This window comes from Urocitellus parryii, chromosome 4, assembly GCF_045843805.1.
Source record: "Urocitellus parryii isolate mUroPar1 chromosome 4, mUroPar1.hap1, whole genome shotgun sequence".
Classification (NCBI taxonomy): domain Eukaryota; kingdom Metazoa; phylum Chordata; class Mammalia; order Rodentia; family Sciuridae; genus Urocitellus; species Urocitellus parryii.
Window position 1 is genome coordinate 149,051,777 of NC_135534.1, and position 14,826 is coordinate 149,066,602.

The following is a 14,826-nucleotide window of genomic DNA, read 5'->3' on the forward strand; positions in this document are numbered from 1 at the left end:
GGTACATATATTTAAGAGCACTCAGGGAACTTTTAGAGTTGTGAATAGTCATTTCTTAATCTGACTGGTGGGTTTGTAGGTATTCATTATTTATCATTTGTATACTACATATTTTTATATCAAATATTTTGTCAAAAAACTTTATAGTATCTGAGTCTATGGAAAGAACTACATTGATGAAAGTGGTGTATTACTGGTATTTACAGATAGGTATTTCCTTTCATATTCTTTATGGATAATCAAAGAATATAGAACTCAAAATATTAGTTGGTGTAACAAAATTAGTAAGAATGTTTTAGTAGCATGAAACTTTATAAAAGGATTTGTGAATACTCGATGGAATATATTTTTATGTTGCAAAATTATGTTTCTTATTGAAAGAAACTGCATTTTAAAATAACTTTAGCTAAAAAAAAATAACTTTAGCAGACTTTACATACACATGTATTTAGAAACAAAGTGTTGTAGAGGGTAAAATTGCTTCCGAGAAAAGTTTTTTTTTTTTTTTTTTTTTAATGGAATCAACAATTAGAGGCTTTAAACATGTTGATTCTTGCTATTTAGAGAGTCAAAAATAGTACTCATTAAAATCTGGGCAAAATGCAAGTCACTTAGGAAGAGATACTAAAGAATACTAGTTATCTGCTTTACATCAAGATTTAGTAGTCTTAGAAACCCACATTATTGTATATTATTCTGTTTGTTTCAGAATGGGTGTGTAGAGTAAAAACCTCAGATTTGGTGTGCTTCTGACTCACCAAACTAATTTACTCTTTTTTTTTTTTTTTTTGGTACAAAGGATTGAACTCAGGGCACTTAACCACTGAGCCACATCCCCAGCCCTTTTTTGTATTTTATTTAGAGACAGGATCCCCTTAATTGCTAAGTTGCTGAAGCTATCTTTGAACTCTTTTTTTTTTTTTTTTAGTTGTAGGTGGACACAATACCTTTATTTATTTTTTATGTAGTGCTGAAAATTGAACCCAGTGCCTCAGGCATGTTAGGCAAGCGCTCCATCTCTGAGCCACAACCCCAGCCCTGTCTTTGAACTCTCCATCCTTCTGCTTCAGTCTCCCAAGCTGCAGGAATTACAGGCATGTGCTACCATACCTAGCCTAAGTTACTCATTTTTAAAAATAAAAAAATTATAACATATTTAAATATTGAAACAATAAGAAATGAAAAATTAGTAAATAGTAAAACATATTATGATTTTTAAATAAGTGATTAAATATTGTCACTCAGTACCAGACTAGTTTTGTGCTTATTAGACAGCTTATCATTAATGCCAATTATAAGAAAGGTCAGTCTTTTAAAAACCCTTTTATTACTAATCTCTCCTTGGTCTAGTATTTAAAAAAAAAAAAAGCTTTCAAAATTATCAGGTCAAAGAATCGGAAAGTTGAAAATCACACACACACACACACACACACACAACAAAAAAGTAAAATAAAAAAATAAAAAATAAATGTACTACTGATTGTATCTTATATATATTTATTGAAGTTAATACACAAATTATATCTTTTTAAAAATTTCCATCTTCTCCTTTCTGCCCTCTCCTCCTTATGACTAGTTAAGGTTTCTTTTCTAGACTTTTATAATAGATTCTAAATTGGTCTCCCAAGCAGTGTTTTCTTCTGTATTCAGTTTTCCAAAAGGCCATCCATAATATCTTGTTTTAAACTTTTAATAGCTTTCTTGAGATATAATTGACATAAGTTGTGCATGTTTCCAGTATAAATTTTAACAGTTTTGACATGTATACATATATCAAACCATTCCCATTATCATAATAGTGAGTATTACCCCTAAATATTTCCTCATGCCCCTTTGTAGTTGTTTCTTACTGTCCTCCTTCCCCCAGGTAATCACTCCTGTGCTAGCTTTTTCTCTATATAAATTAGTTTGCATTTTACTGAATTTTTATTTAAATGGAATCATATAATGTATACTTGTTTTTTGGTGCATCTTTCACTTAACAAAACATAAACATTGGTATACTATTATTAACTAAACCATAGATCTGATTGAAATTTCCCCTAATTTTTCAAATTGATTATTCTTTTTATATTTTAGAATTCTGTCCATGATCTCACATTGCATTTAGTTATTTCTTCTTTTTCTTTCAGCCCTTGTTTCTCTTATTCTCCTTTTTATCATTTTGACCCTTTTTGAAGAGTACTGATTATTTTGTAGAATGTTTGTCATCTTGGGTCTGTTTGATTTTCTCTTGAATGGACTGAGTTCATGTAATTGTTGACAAGAAGACCACAAAAATGTTGTTCCTTCTCAGAGCTTATGATATTCTTACTGGTAGGTGATGTTTACCTTGATCACTTGGTTAAGTTGGTGTCTGCCAGATTTCTCTACCGTGAAGTTACTGTCTTTCCTTTTGTAGTTAAAATTTTTGAAAAAGTAACCTGGGGGGAGATAATAGGCAAATCTTATTTCTCCTGGAACACCTTCCTTCCTTCCTTCCTTTCCTTTCTTCCTTGGAAACCCTTCCTTTACTTTTCTTTCCTTTCTGAAATCTCTTCCTTTCCTTTTCCTTTTCTTTCCCCTCCCTCCCTTTTCTTTCCCCTCCCCTCCCTCCCTTCTTTCCATTGAACCCAGCGAGACTCTCTACCACTGAGCCTCATCCCCAGCGATTTTTTTTTTTTTATTTTGAGATAGGATCTCACTAAGTTGCCCAGGCTAACCTTGAAGTTAATGCCAATGCCTGGCTTCCTGGAACTTTTTCTTATTAATTTTAGCATCACTGGATCATGTCTGAAACTATTAATAATATGTGGTGGCCACCTAATTATGATTCTCGCCGTCCTCTTTCCTACTACGTTTACTAATTGGAATTCTAATGTGAGGATATGCTGTCCCTTCTCTTTCAGTTATTCCATTAGTTATATCAATATGGCTTCATAGATAATTTATTCATTTACTTATGTCAATATGGCTACATAGATATTTATTCTACCTGGGCAGAATCTGATACTGTAATTATTTTGTTTAAATCTTTTACCTCTAATTTTTAATTAGATTTTTCATTTTATTTTTGTGTTTTAAGAGTCTTTTGGGCTGGGGTTGTAGCTCAACCTAGCACGTTCGAGGCCCTGGGTTCGATCCTAGCACCACATAAAAATAAACGAATGAAATAAAGTTATTGGGTCCAACTACAACTAAAAATAAATATTTTTTTTACAAGAGTCTTTTATATATTCTGGGTACAAGTCCTTGATGTAAATATGTGGTTTGCAAATATTTTTTCCAGTCTGTGACATATCTCTGTCAATAATGTGTTTTGAGGAGAAGTTTTGTTTGTTGTGGTACTGAGGATTAAATGCAGAAGTGCTAACCACTGCGCCACCTCCCAGTTGTTTTTTATATTTCATTTAGAGATGGGATCTTGCTGAGTTGCTAAGTACCTCCTTAAGTTGCTGAGGCTGGCTTTGAACTCACATTCTCCTGCCTCAGCCTGCTGATCTCTGGGATTACAGGCATGTGCCATGTTGCCCAGCAGGAGAAGTATTTTTTATGAAGATCATTTTGTCAATTCTCACTTTTGAACCAGGTCTTTTGTGTCTTATGTAAGAAATCTTTGCCTAACCCAAGGCCACAGAGGATTTTCACCTGTATTTCTGAATTCCTATGGATTAGGTTTTACATATAAATCTATAATAATCTATAAATTGATAGGTGCATAGAACAAAGTATGGATTGAAGTTCATTTTTAGAAAATACATTACGTGAAATATATTTAAATATATCTATATATTAATTGTTACAAAATATAGTATATAGATGTCTTATTGTTCCAGCACCATTTGTTGAAAAGATGCTCTTATGACCATTGAATTAGCTTTGCATCTTTCTATTGATTTTTCTATTTTTTAAACTATTCTGTTTCATTGTTCTATTTGTCTCCCTTGATTCCCAACACCACACATTCTTGATCACTCTAGCTTTATTAAGAGTCTAGCCAGGAAGTATAAGTCTTATAAGTACTTTTTTTTTTGGGGGGGGGTACTGGGGATTAAACTAAGCCCCCATCCTTTTTAAAAATTTCTTTTAAAAAAAAATTGAAACAGGGTCTCGTTGAGTTGCTTGGGGCCTTGCTGAGTTGCTAAAACTGGCTTTGAACTGTGATCTTCCTGCTTCATCCTCCCAAATCACTGAGATTACAGGCTTGGGCCACCATGCCTGGCTTTAAGTACATCCTTTTTAAAAGCTGCTTTGTTATTAACTTCTGTTGCAGAGTCAAGTTTCTTTTCTAGATAGTTACAATAAATCCTGATTTCTATCCCAAACTAAGTTCTTATTTTCATCTAATGCCAATGACACCCAAAGTACTTATTTTTAACCTTTACTTGATGGCTTCTTAGAAACTTATATATTTCACTTGCAGAGATTAACAAAAAGCCTTTAAAGGATGACCTGTGAAACATGGAAAACAGTATTTCAACTGTTTATTGTAACGCTAAAATAAAAGAAATACACAAACACCACATTCTAGTAGGCAGATTTCCCACAGGGATGCAGTTAGCCATTCAAAACTACTTGATGTATATACTAGGCTTGAACAAAGTAAATAAATTGTGTGAAATTAGAGCAGGGTTTCTCACTGCCAGAAACTACAAATAATCAAGGGGACATTCTAGAATGAATGCTAAATATTCTGGATTATAGTCAGAGATGATAGTAGGAATTCCTGTGAGGTGTGTATATATATATATATATATATATATATATATATATACACACATACATACATACATACATACACACACACATACACATGAATAATATATTTGCATATAGAAAAATTAATAGATCATGCATTGGAATATTTTCACCACTGTGCTACATCTCCAATCCTTTTTATTTATTATTATTGGAATTTTGAGACAGGATCTCACTTAAGTTACTTAGGGCCTTGCTAAGTTGCTGAGGCTGATCTCAAACTTACAATCCTCCTGCCTCAGCCTCCTGAGTTGCTGTGATTATAGGTGTAAGCACTGTGCCTGGCTTCAGATCTCATTTCTAAAAAGTATTTAATAAAAAGAAACGGGAAACTGGCACAGTGGTGTATACCTACAATCCCAATGACTTGGGTGGCTGAGGCAGGAGGATGGCAATGTGGGCATCTCAAAATAAAAAATATGAAGGGCTGGAGGTGTAGCTCAGAGTTAGAGTACCTCTAGGTTCAAAAGAGGACTCCCTGGAAAAATGGCTGACTGAAGGGCTAAGGCAGGGAAAGTACACGATGACCTTAGAGCACATTATGGTGCCAGAACCTTAGAAAATGAGGGTATGCCTAAGGGACCCAGGAGTCAGCCTGAAGTATAATAATTGCTACAGAGAAGATCTATTAATGAATTCTAAAATTAATGTCTGTGAATTTATAGGGAAAATGGGATATTTGCATGGGCTGAGGGGCATTCTTTAAAAAAAAAAATTGCCAGAACTATACTCTTTAAAAGTGGCAAAAGTGAAAGACTATGAACCTGTAACAAATTTGATTTTAATTAGTGAAAACGATAAGTGATGTCAGGATTTAAATGAGTAAGAACATCTTATATTCTTCTTGAGCTAGGAAGGTCCTAAAAAACTAAACATTTGGTTCATTAGGGCAGCAGAGAGAAGGAATCTTAGCAGGGAGTAATAATGAGGGAATGAATGACAGAATAGTGAAGGGTTGACAAGCTGTGGCTTTGGTGGCCTGTTTTTGTATAGCCTGGAAGCAAAGAATAGTTTTATATTATTTGAAGAAGGAAAAGAAAAGAATATGTGGCAGAGTCTGTATGTGTCTCACAGAGCCTGAATTGTTTGCTCTTTGATTCTTTTCAGAAAGTTTGCAGGCCTTTGACACAGAAGAATGAATGAACATGATTGTAATTCTTCTCCAATTTTATAAAATTACTGGGAGAGGGGTCCTTGATTATAATTGTATATATTTTTTCCTTTTAATGATTTTATATTCTTTTATATATTTTGAAACTTTATTAATAGACATGTATAATTGTTTGCCTTCCTAATGAATTTATCATTTTAATAGGAAAATTTTCCTTATATGTAATGATGTTTCTTAAATTAAGCACTATTTTTTCTGAGTTTAATCATTCCAGCTTTTTATGGTTTACTGTTTACGTGGTACATATTTTTCTATTCTTTTATTTTTGATCCTTTTGTATTATTGTATTCAAAGGCCATTTCTTATAGATAACATATAGATGAGTCTTAGTTTTTTAAATTATATTTATCATAAATATTGTTATGGTTAACTGTAGCTTTCTGTTGCTGTGACAAAATACCTGACATGAACAACTTAAAAGGAGGAAAGATTTGCTTTTGCTCATGGTTTCAGAAGTTTCAGTACATGGTCAGCTGACTCTGCTGCTTTTAGGCCAGTGGTGAGATAGAACATCATGGCAGGGAGAACATGGTGAATCAAAGCTGCTCACCTCATGATGGCTAGGAAGCAGTGGGAAAGAGGGAGGGTAGTAGGCACTGGGGACAAATAAACCCTTCAAGGACATGCCCCCAATGGATTACTACTTCCAGTCTGTACATCCTAACATTTCCACCATCTCTCGATAACACTACTAGTCGTGGACCAAATTTTCAACATATGAGCCTCTGGGAGACTTTTCAGATCCAAACCATAACTGTCTACCAATTTGCTATTTATTTTCTAATTATCTCTTCCTTTTTTTTTTTCCTCCTGATTACTTTGGATTGCCAGAATATTATCTTAGAATTCTACTTTAAGTTTCTTGGTTGGCTGTTAAATCTGTACTTCTTTGCTTTGGGAAGAGAGGTGGTGATGGTTGTGATTACAGTATAGTTCATTATCACCCTCTATTTAGAAATAACGTTTTTACTGTTTAACATCAAATATAGGAACTTTGCATTAGTATAGTTCCATTTACCTCTCTTTTGTATGTATATGTGTAGTACATATATATATATATATATATAATATATATATAATTATATCTTCAATTTTTTTATCAATCCTATAATACTGTTATAATTTTTGCTTTAAATAATCATGGCCTTTAAAGAAATAAGAGAAAAAGAAAAGATACATGCAGTTTTTTCTGTTCACCCATATTAATCATTTCTGGTACTCTGTTTCTTCTTGAGGATCTGAAAAATCATATTTTTGCCCCACTCTTTTTTCTTCTTGGACTCCTTCTATTAATATTGCTTGATATGATCCCTCTTGTTTTTAACAATGCTTACTTTAATCTAGTCTCTTTTTTTCTCTGTGATTTTCAGATCAGATAATTCCTACTAATTTTATTACAGATTCAGTCCATATAATTCATAAAATTGTGAGTTTCCCTGTGTATGTTTTTCAGCTCTAGAATTTCCATTAGGTTCTTATGGGGGAAGGTATGTTGTTTATGAGGGGAGGAGCAGATGAGGAGGGAGAGCCAATTTCTTTTGTATGGTTTCTTTTTCTGTTTTGAGATTTCTCCCTTTGTCTTCACTCATTATGAGTATTTTTCCTTGAACATGTTTATAATACCTTTATTTAAAAATTTATGATAAGTTCAACTTCTGGGCCATACCTCTCTATCAGTTTCTCTTAACAGTTTTTTCTTTTAAATATGAGTTATCCTTTCTTGCTCCTTCATATGCTTATTAATTCTTGACATTCTCTATAAATTATAGAAACCAGATTTTGTTATGTTCCTCCAAAGATTGTTATGTTCATGCAGGCTGTAACTTTTATCTCAATTCAATTATCTATTTCTCTTATGGTAGGAAATATCTAGTATCTTCCTTCATTTCTCTCAACTGCCACCTGTTGCTTTTTCATCAGATGCAGTTTAGTCTTTCCCATGTAGTTTAGAGTAGTTTAAGTGTGATTTTTGAGATTGATCTTCCCTGAGGCACTCGTTCTTTTAGAATTTCCTCCATAGCTTTCCAGCAAGAGTAGCAGGTCTGAGCTTTATTTTCTGTTTTTTGCCTCAAGTAAGTAAATCTGTCACTTTTTTACCCCTGAATCAGATACAGATTGGATTGCAAATTTAGGCAAAAAGCAAGATTTATAAAATATATATAATATGTTTATATATGTATATATTGGTAACACAGATTGAACCCAGGGGCGCTTATTCACTGAGTTATATTCCCCGCCACTTGGTCATGGTGCATAATTCTTTTTTATACTTTGTTGAATTTGATTTGCTAATATTTTTTTAAAAATTTGTAGTTGTCGATATACAGAATGCCTTTATTTTATTTGTTTATTTTTATGTGGTGCTGAGGATCGAACCTCCTGCCTCATTCATGCTAGGCAAGTACTCTGCCACTGAGCTACAGTCCCAGCCCTGTTAATATTTTTTGAGAGTTTATGTAACTATATTCCTGAAGGATTTTGATACGTAGTTTACTTTTCATGTAATGTCTTTTTCTGGTTTTGGTATTAGGATAATGGTCGCCTCACTAACCTTCTTAGGGCCTCCCTAAGTTGCTAAAGCTGACTTCACTTGGGATCCTTCTGCCTCAGCCTCCTGAGTCCCTGGGATTACAGGCATGTGCCATTGTGCCTGCCAGATTTACAAATTTTACCTGTGGCATGTCATGTCTTTCAGGATAGCTACCTTCCAGTTTTTGCCTATTTTAGGTTGATTTCCAATGCCTTAAAATACTTCATTTTCTAGATTCTTGTCCATATCTTATCTAGGGTTAGTTCAACCAAGTTTCTCTGGCATTGCCTGAAGCCATTTCTAAAAAAACAGCTTTTGAATTTCCTTTTCTAGATTCTTTACACATATATAAAGATTTATATAACTTTTTATACCTTTATTTTATTTATTGATTTTTTTTTTTTTATGTGATGCTGAGGATCGAACCCAGTGCCTCACATGTGCTAGTCAAACACTCTACCATTGAGCCACAACCCCAGCCCTCTAGATTCTTTTCCACTATTATAGTGCAGATTATTAGTTAAGGATGTTTTATTTAGGTAATACTCTTTGCTTTAAAGTCCAGTTTATCAATCATTTCTTTCAACATTGTGCTTTTGGTGTCATTTACACAAAGCCTTTGCCATACCTAAAGCTGTTTAGATTTTTCTACTGTTATCTTCCAGGGGTTTTATATTTTACATTTAGGTCAGATTATTTTAAATTAATTTTTATGAAGGGTGTAAGCTGTACATCTAGATTTATTTTCATGAATGTTGATGTTCATTAATTCTAGCACTATTTGTTGACAAACTATCTTTTCTTTCTTATATAGCCTTTGCTTCTTTGTCAAAGATCAGTTGAGTGTATTTGTATGGGTCTATTCCTAGATTCTGTTCTTTTACTTTGATTGATTTGTTTCTTCTTTAACCAGTAAGTTTTGAAGTTAGGTAATAATATCATGTTCTCCAACATGTTCTTATTCAGTATTGAGTTGGCTCTTCTTCATCTATTGCCTTTTCATATAAAATTTAGAGTGCATTTGTTGATGTCTACAAAATAACTTCCTGGGATTTTGACTGAGATTACATTTAATCCATAGATCAAATTGGGAAGAACTGACATGTTAATAGTATTGACTCTTTTGTTCATTAAAGTAGGATATTTTTTATTTAGTTCTCAAAGTTTTATGATATTCCTCATGTAAATGTTATGTAAAGTCTGTTAGATTTATACACCGAATATTTCATTTTTAAAAAGCTAATATAATGGGAAAAATATTTTTTATTACAAATTCCACTTTTTCTTTGCTGGAATATATGAAAGTGATTGGCTTTTTTATATTATCTTTGTATTCTGCAACTTTGCTATCATTGCATATCATTTCAAGAGGTTTTGATGTTCTTTTGGAATTTCTACATAAATAATCATTATCTTATGAATAAAGATAATTTTATTTCTTCCTTCCCAGTATGTATATGTTTTATTTTATTTTCTTGTCTTATTAAATTAGCTAGGACTTGTGCTATTATGTTGAAAAGCAGTGGATAGCAGGAACATCATTGCCTTTGTTCCTGTTCTTGGTGGAAAAGCTTGGAATTTCTTACTACAAAGTATAATATTAGGTGTGGATTTTTGGGTAGGTGTTCAGATTAAGGAAGTTCCCACCTATTCCTAGTTTGGTGAAAGGTTTTTGTTTGTTTTTATCATAAATGAGTGTTAGATATGTTAAATGCCTTTTCTACATTTATTGTTATAATAGTGAGTTTTACTTCTTTAGCCTGTTGATGTGATTTATTAATTTATTTTCTAATGTTTGGCCAGGCTTGTGTGCCTGGAATCTAGCCCTCTTGGTCATGGTACATAATTCTTTTTATAAATTGTTGAATTTGATTTGTTAATATTTTTTAAGAGTTTATGTATCTATATTCCTAAGGGATTTTGATGTGTAGTTTACTTTTCATGTAATGTCTTTTTGTGGTTTTATTATTAGGATAACAGTGGCCTCACAGAATGTGTTAGGAGGTATTTTCCCCCGTTTCTATTTTCTGGAAGACCTTGTAGAAAACTAGTATAATTTCTTCTTTAAATATTTTGTTAAATTCACCTGTGAACATATCTGGGCAGATTTGTTTTTTCTGTTTTGTAATGTAATTTGATTTATTATTGATTTCTTTTCTTTAAAAAATAGAGGCCTAACACATTATTTTTCTTTTTGGTTGATTTGCTTAGAATTTTGAAAGCTGATAGTTTAATATTAGATTGTTTATTTCTCAAATACTTCACAGTGTTCTGTTATTTTGTTTGTATATGTTTTATGAGATTAATAAATATACAACTATTTTCTTCCAGCCTAGTGTGTTAATTGTAACCTACAAGGAACCTACAAAATCATCTACTCAGTTCGGATCCTACAGACAAGCTGAATGGAGACCAGATAGTACCATGATAGCTGTGTCAGTAAGTAGATTTTTTAACTTAAATAGTGTTTTCTTATAAAATCATTATATTGCATCTACACTTGATTGTCTTAAATGACTTCTTTCAATTTTTCACACATATAAGTATTTATCTTTTCATAATAGGAATTGCTGTATTGATTCTTCTGTATTGCTACTGTGTTCTCTATTCTTCCACCTACTATATCTTTGTTGACTTTACCACTTCCTGTCATCCTTAAATATAGACCTGTATCCTTTTCTGTGTAATCATCTTACTTTCCTGTTTTGTCCTTGACATCTAATCCAGCTTTTAAAAGATTTGTCCATATTCACATGGTACTTCTGAATTTATGTTTTAAGTTCTGCCTTCCAGTTTTGGAGGATATCCTATAAAATAATAAGCTTTGTTTCTCATATCTATTGGAATCTATTTCTTCATTTCCATTAGATGTGCCTAGAAGTGCTTCATTTTATATTTTCAATTTTTATTTTTTCAGTATCATCTTTAGGGATGTGATTATCATCTATTTTTTCATAGTAATAATATGTATGGTTAACATTTACTGAGTATGTAAGTACTATATTGTAATAAGTTTACATGGATCATCTCATTTAATCTTTAGGTCAATGCTTTGAAGTATGTACTGGTATCCTTTATAATAAATGAGTAATTTGAGACTATGAAAAACTAATAAGTCCTATCCAAGATTATACAGATAGTGTATACCAGAGAAATAAGATATAAACTTAGGAACACAGATTTTATGTACTAAACTATGACTAGACTAATCTTTCTCTCTCTGTTTTCAGTCTTTTTCTAGTCTGTGCTACATTATGCTGACTATATTAATTATCAGAAAATGCCCCAAATAGACAAAAATATTAAGTAGTTCTGTACTGCTTATAGTAGGAGTTGGCAGACAACCACCACATATTACCAAATCTATCCTGCTGCCTGTTTGTGTGTAGTCCATCAACTAAGAATAGTTACTACCTATTTAAATGATCAAAATAAATCAATTTTGTACTTGAAAATTATATGATATTTTAATTTCGGTGTCCATAAATAAAGTTTTATTGAAGCACAGAAATGCTCATATATTTATGTATTGTCTGTGGCTTCTTTGAACTATGATAGCAGATTGAGTTGAATAGTGTGGACAGCAACCATATGTGAGGCTCTCAATGCTTTACTCTTCTATTTGGTGTATTATAAATTATAATTATACATTATGAATTAGGTGGCAAAGTATTTTCCTTATTATGCAATGAATTACACTATAGCTATGCCTAAAGAATAAAAGTTGATATTACCAGACTAAGCAGTCATCATAGTATTTACTGTTCAAAGTAATAGTCACAAAATTAAGATATTTAAAATAACAGTCACAGAATTTATTCACAAAAAATGAAATATAAAAAGTACACTCAATATAAGCTTGATTCTTGGTGAGTTAATAAATGTTAGAATTGCTTCTAGTGTATTTGAATGATCAATGCTGAGTGTGAAGTAATGAGAATTACTCTGAATAAATATCCTATGTGGAACAACTTCAGATGAAAAGTTCTCAAAGAAGTTGAGAAAACTCTAATGCAGTACAATCTGAAGAGGAATCCACTAAGGTGTGCCTTAATTGATGTTGGTAAAAATACATGTAACAGAAAAAGACTTAGTTGGGCAGACTTACAAAGCTTGTGAAAATGTAAGGCTTTTTAAAGCCTGTGGTTATTGTAAGCTTTTGTCAGAGATCCAAGGTGAGTACCCTGCCTTGCCCCACCCCACAGCTACCTGCTAGATGGCCAAGAAGGAATAAAGGATTATTGAAACATTTTTAGCTTATGAGTGAAAATGAGATTTTTCTGAACTTGAAAGAATCACCCAGCTGAATTTGGTGATGCACACCTGCAATCCCAATGGCTCTGGAGACTGAGACAGGAAGATCATGAGTTCAAAACCAACCTCAGCAACTTAGCAGGACCCTATCTCAAAATAAATAAATAAATAAAAGGACTGGGGATGTTACTCAGTGGTTAAGCACCCCTGGATTCAATTCCTGGTACCAAAAGAAAAGAATCACCCTTCACTACTTAACAGACACTTAATAATAGCTATTTTACCCTAGATCTATGGGTAGAACTTAGGGACTCTTACATGCAGAGCAAGCATTCTAATACTAAACTGTATCCCCAGCCCAGAAAATAGCTTTTGCTGCAGACTTGACAGAATTTCCTATTGAATTTAATCTAAAGCTATAAAGCAAACAGTTTTATCTGTGAAACTTATTTGTAATAAACTCATTTCAGTTAACAACTAATAAAATTGTTTGAATTACAGGTAATGTCAGGGTGTTTTTTTTTTCTTTCTTTTTTAATAGTTTTAGTTATAAATGGACACAATACCCTTATTTTATTTGTGGGTTTTTTTTTTTTTTTTTTTTTTTTTTAATGTGGTGCTAAGGATCGATCCCAGTGCCTCACATGTACTAGGCAAGGACACTACCACTGAGCTGCAACCCCAGCCCCTGTCAGGCTGTTTTTTTATACTTACAAATTTAGAGAAGATCTCTAACCCACACACATTAGCAGTAGATATATTTTATGAGCTCAAGCCACAGTTGCAATAGCATTTTAAATTTTTGTGTATAAAATCCAGTTGTGCAAAAGAGAAACTTCCTCATAACCTTCAATTAGAAATGATTAATCTGCAGTGTTAAAGTAAAAAACCAGGAGAAGAATTCTAGAATACCCTACAAGGTGACATATATTCAGTTAAAATTATATACTCATAGATTGAAACCCATATTTGGCTGTACTTGTATGAAAAAAATTTTCAGATATGAAACCTATAAGTTCTCATTACTGACCTGTATTAATAGATAAAACTTTATAGTAAGTTTTGATGATAGGAATGATAGGAAAAGGTCACTTTAATCACTAATTAGTTAAAAATGTTATCCTCATAAAAAGAATTCCATTCTCTCTCATTAGTGGATGTGTACTACCAAAATATATACACACACACACACACACACACACACACACACACACTCTCTCTCTCTCTCTCTCTCTCTCTCTCTCTCTCTCTCTCTCCCCCTCCCTCCCTCCCTCCCTCCCCCCCCCTCTCTCTCTCTCACACACACACACACACACACACACACAGTTGTCATTATAATTTTATTTAGACAATCATTACTAAAACTTATAAAATTTTGGTTCTTTTCTTTGTATTTATTTTTTATTTTTACTTTTTATTTTTCTGTATTTCATTTTGACATCTTAGGGCTCCCTTGTGTTTGGACAAATTGCACCTTCCTAGGAGTAGCCTATTTCTAGAGATAGTAAAGGACTTGCCTACAGCCGTACCTTAGTATGCAGACCAATCTATCCAAAGCCCATGCTCCAGCCACTTTTATCATCCTTACCATCTCTGACACTCTGGGCCACTATTTCCCTCTCCTACTAACTGCAGGGACAGGTACTACGTAACTAAAGACCACTACTACAGTTTAGAGCTCACTGAAATTATTCAGACTCACCAGTACTAACTCTCTTTACCTATTTTACTCATTCCTTGTAATGGAAATCACATTAAAGGTCTTAACACGTTTTCCCTTTGCTCCTGTTGCTTCCTTGCTGACCTTGGTACTTCCCATGTAGCCTTTTATGTAATTTGTCATTCTTCCTCCTCCTGGAACTGAATAAAATTCTTTAGTGGTATTTGCCTTCTGACCTGTTGGCCTCATCATACCTGCACAATAATAAAACTTACCTTTTAAAATACTGTCGTGGTAAGCTGGGGTTTCGGCTCAATGGTGAAGGGCTTGCCTAGCATGTGAGACACTGGGTTTGATCCTCAGCACCACGTGTAAATAAGTAAAATGAAGGTATTGTGTCTGTCTATACTAAAAATATTTTTAAAAAGCTGGCTGTGATGTGTGTGCCTGTAATCCCAGCAACTTGGGAGACTG

General features: G+C 33.0%; 1 protein-coding gene across 2 annotated transcripts in view; it reads left to right on the plus strand.

The window, feature by feature from the left end:
• Window positions 1-14,826, plus strand: part of Ric1 (RIC1 partner of RAB6A GEF complex) — a 116,206-nt gene that overhangs the window by 21,071 nt on the left and 80,309 nt on the right. For both annotated transcript variants that reach the window (XM_026391487.2, XM_026391488.2), the window contains exon 2: window positions 10,770-10,877. In XM_026391487.2, the coding sequence (XP_026247272.1) occupies window positions 10,770-10,877 (108 nt within the window). The remainder of the gene's footprint in view (window positions 1-10,769; window positions 10,878-14,826) is intronic.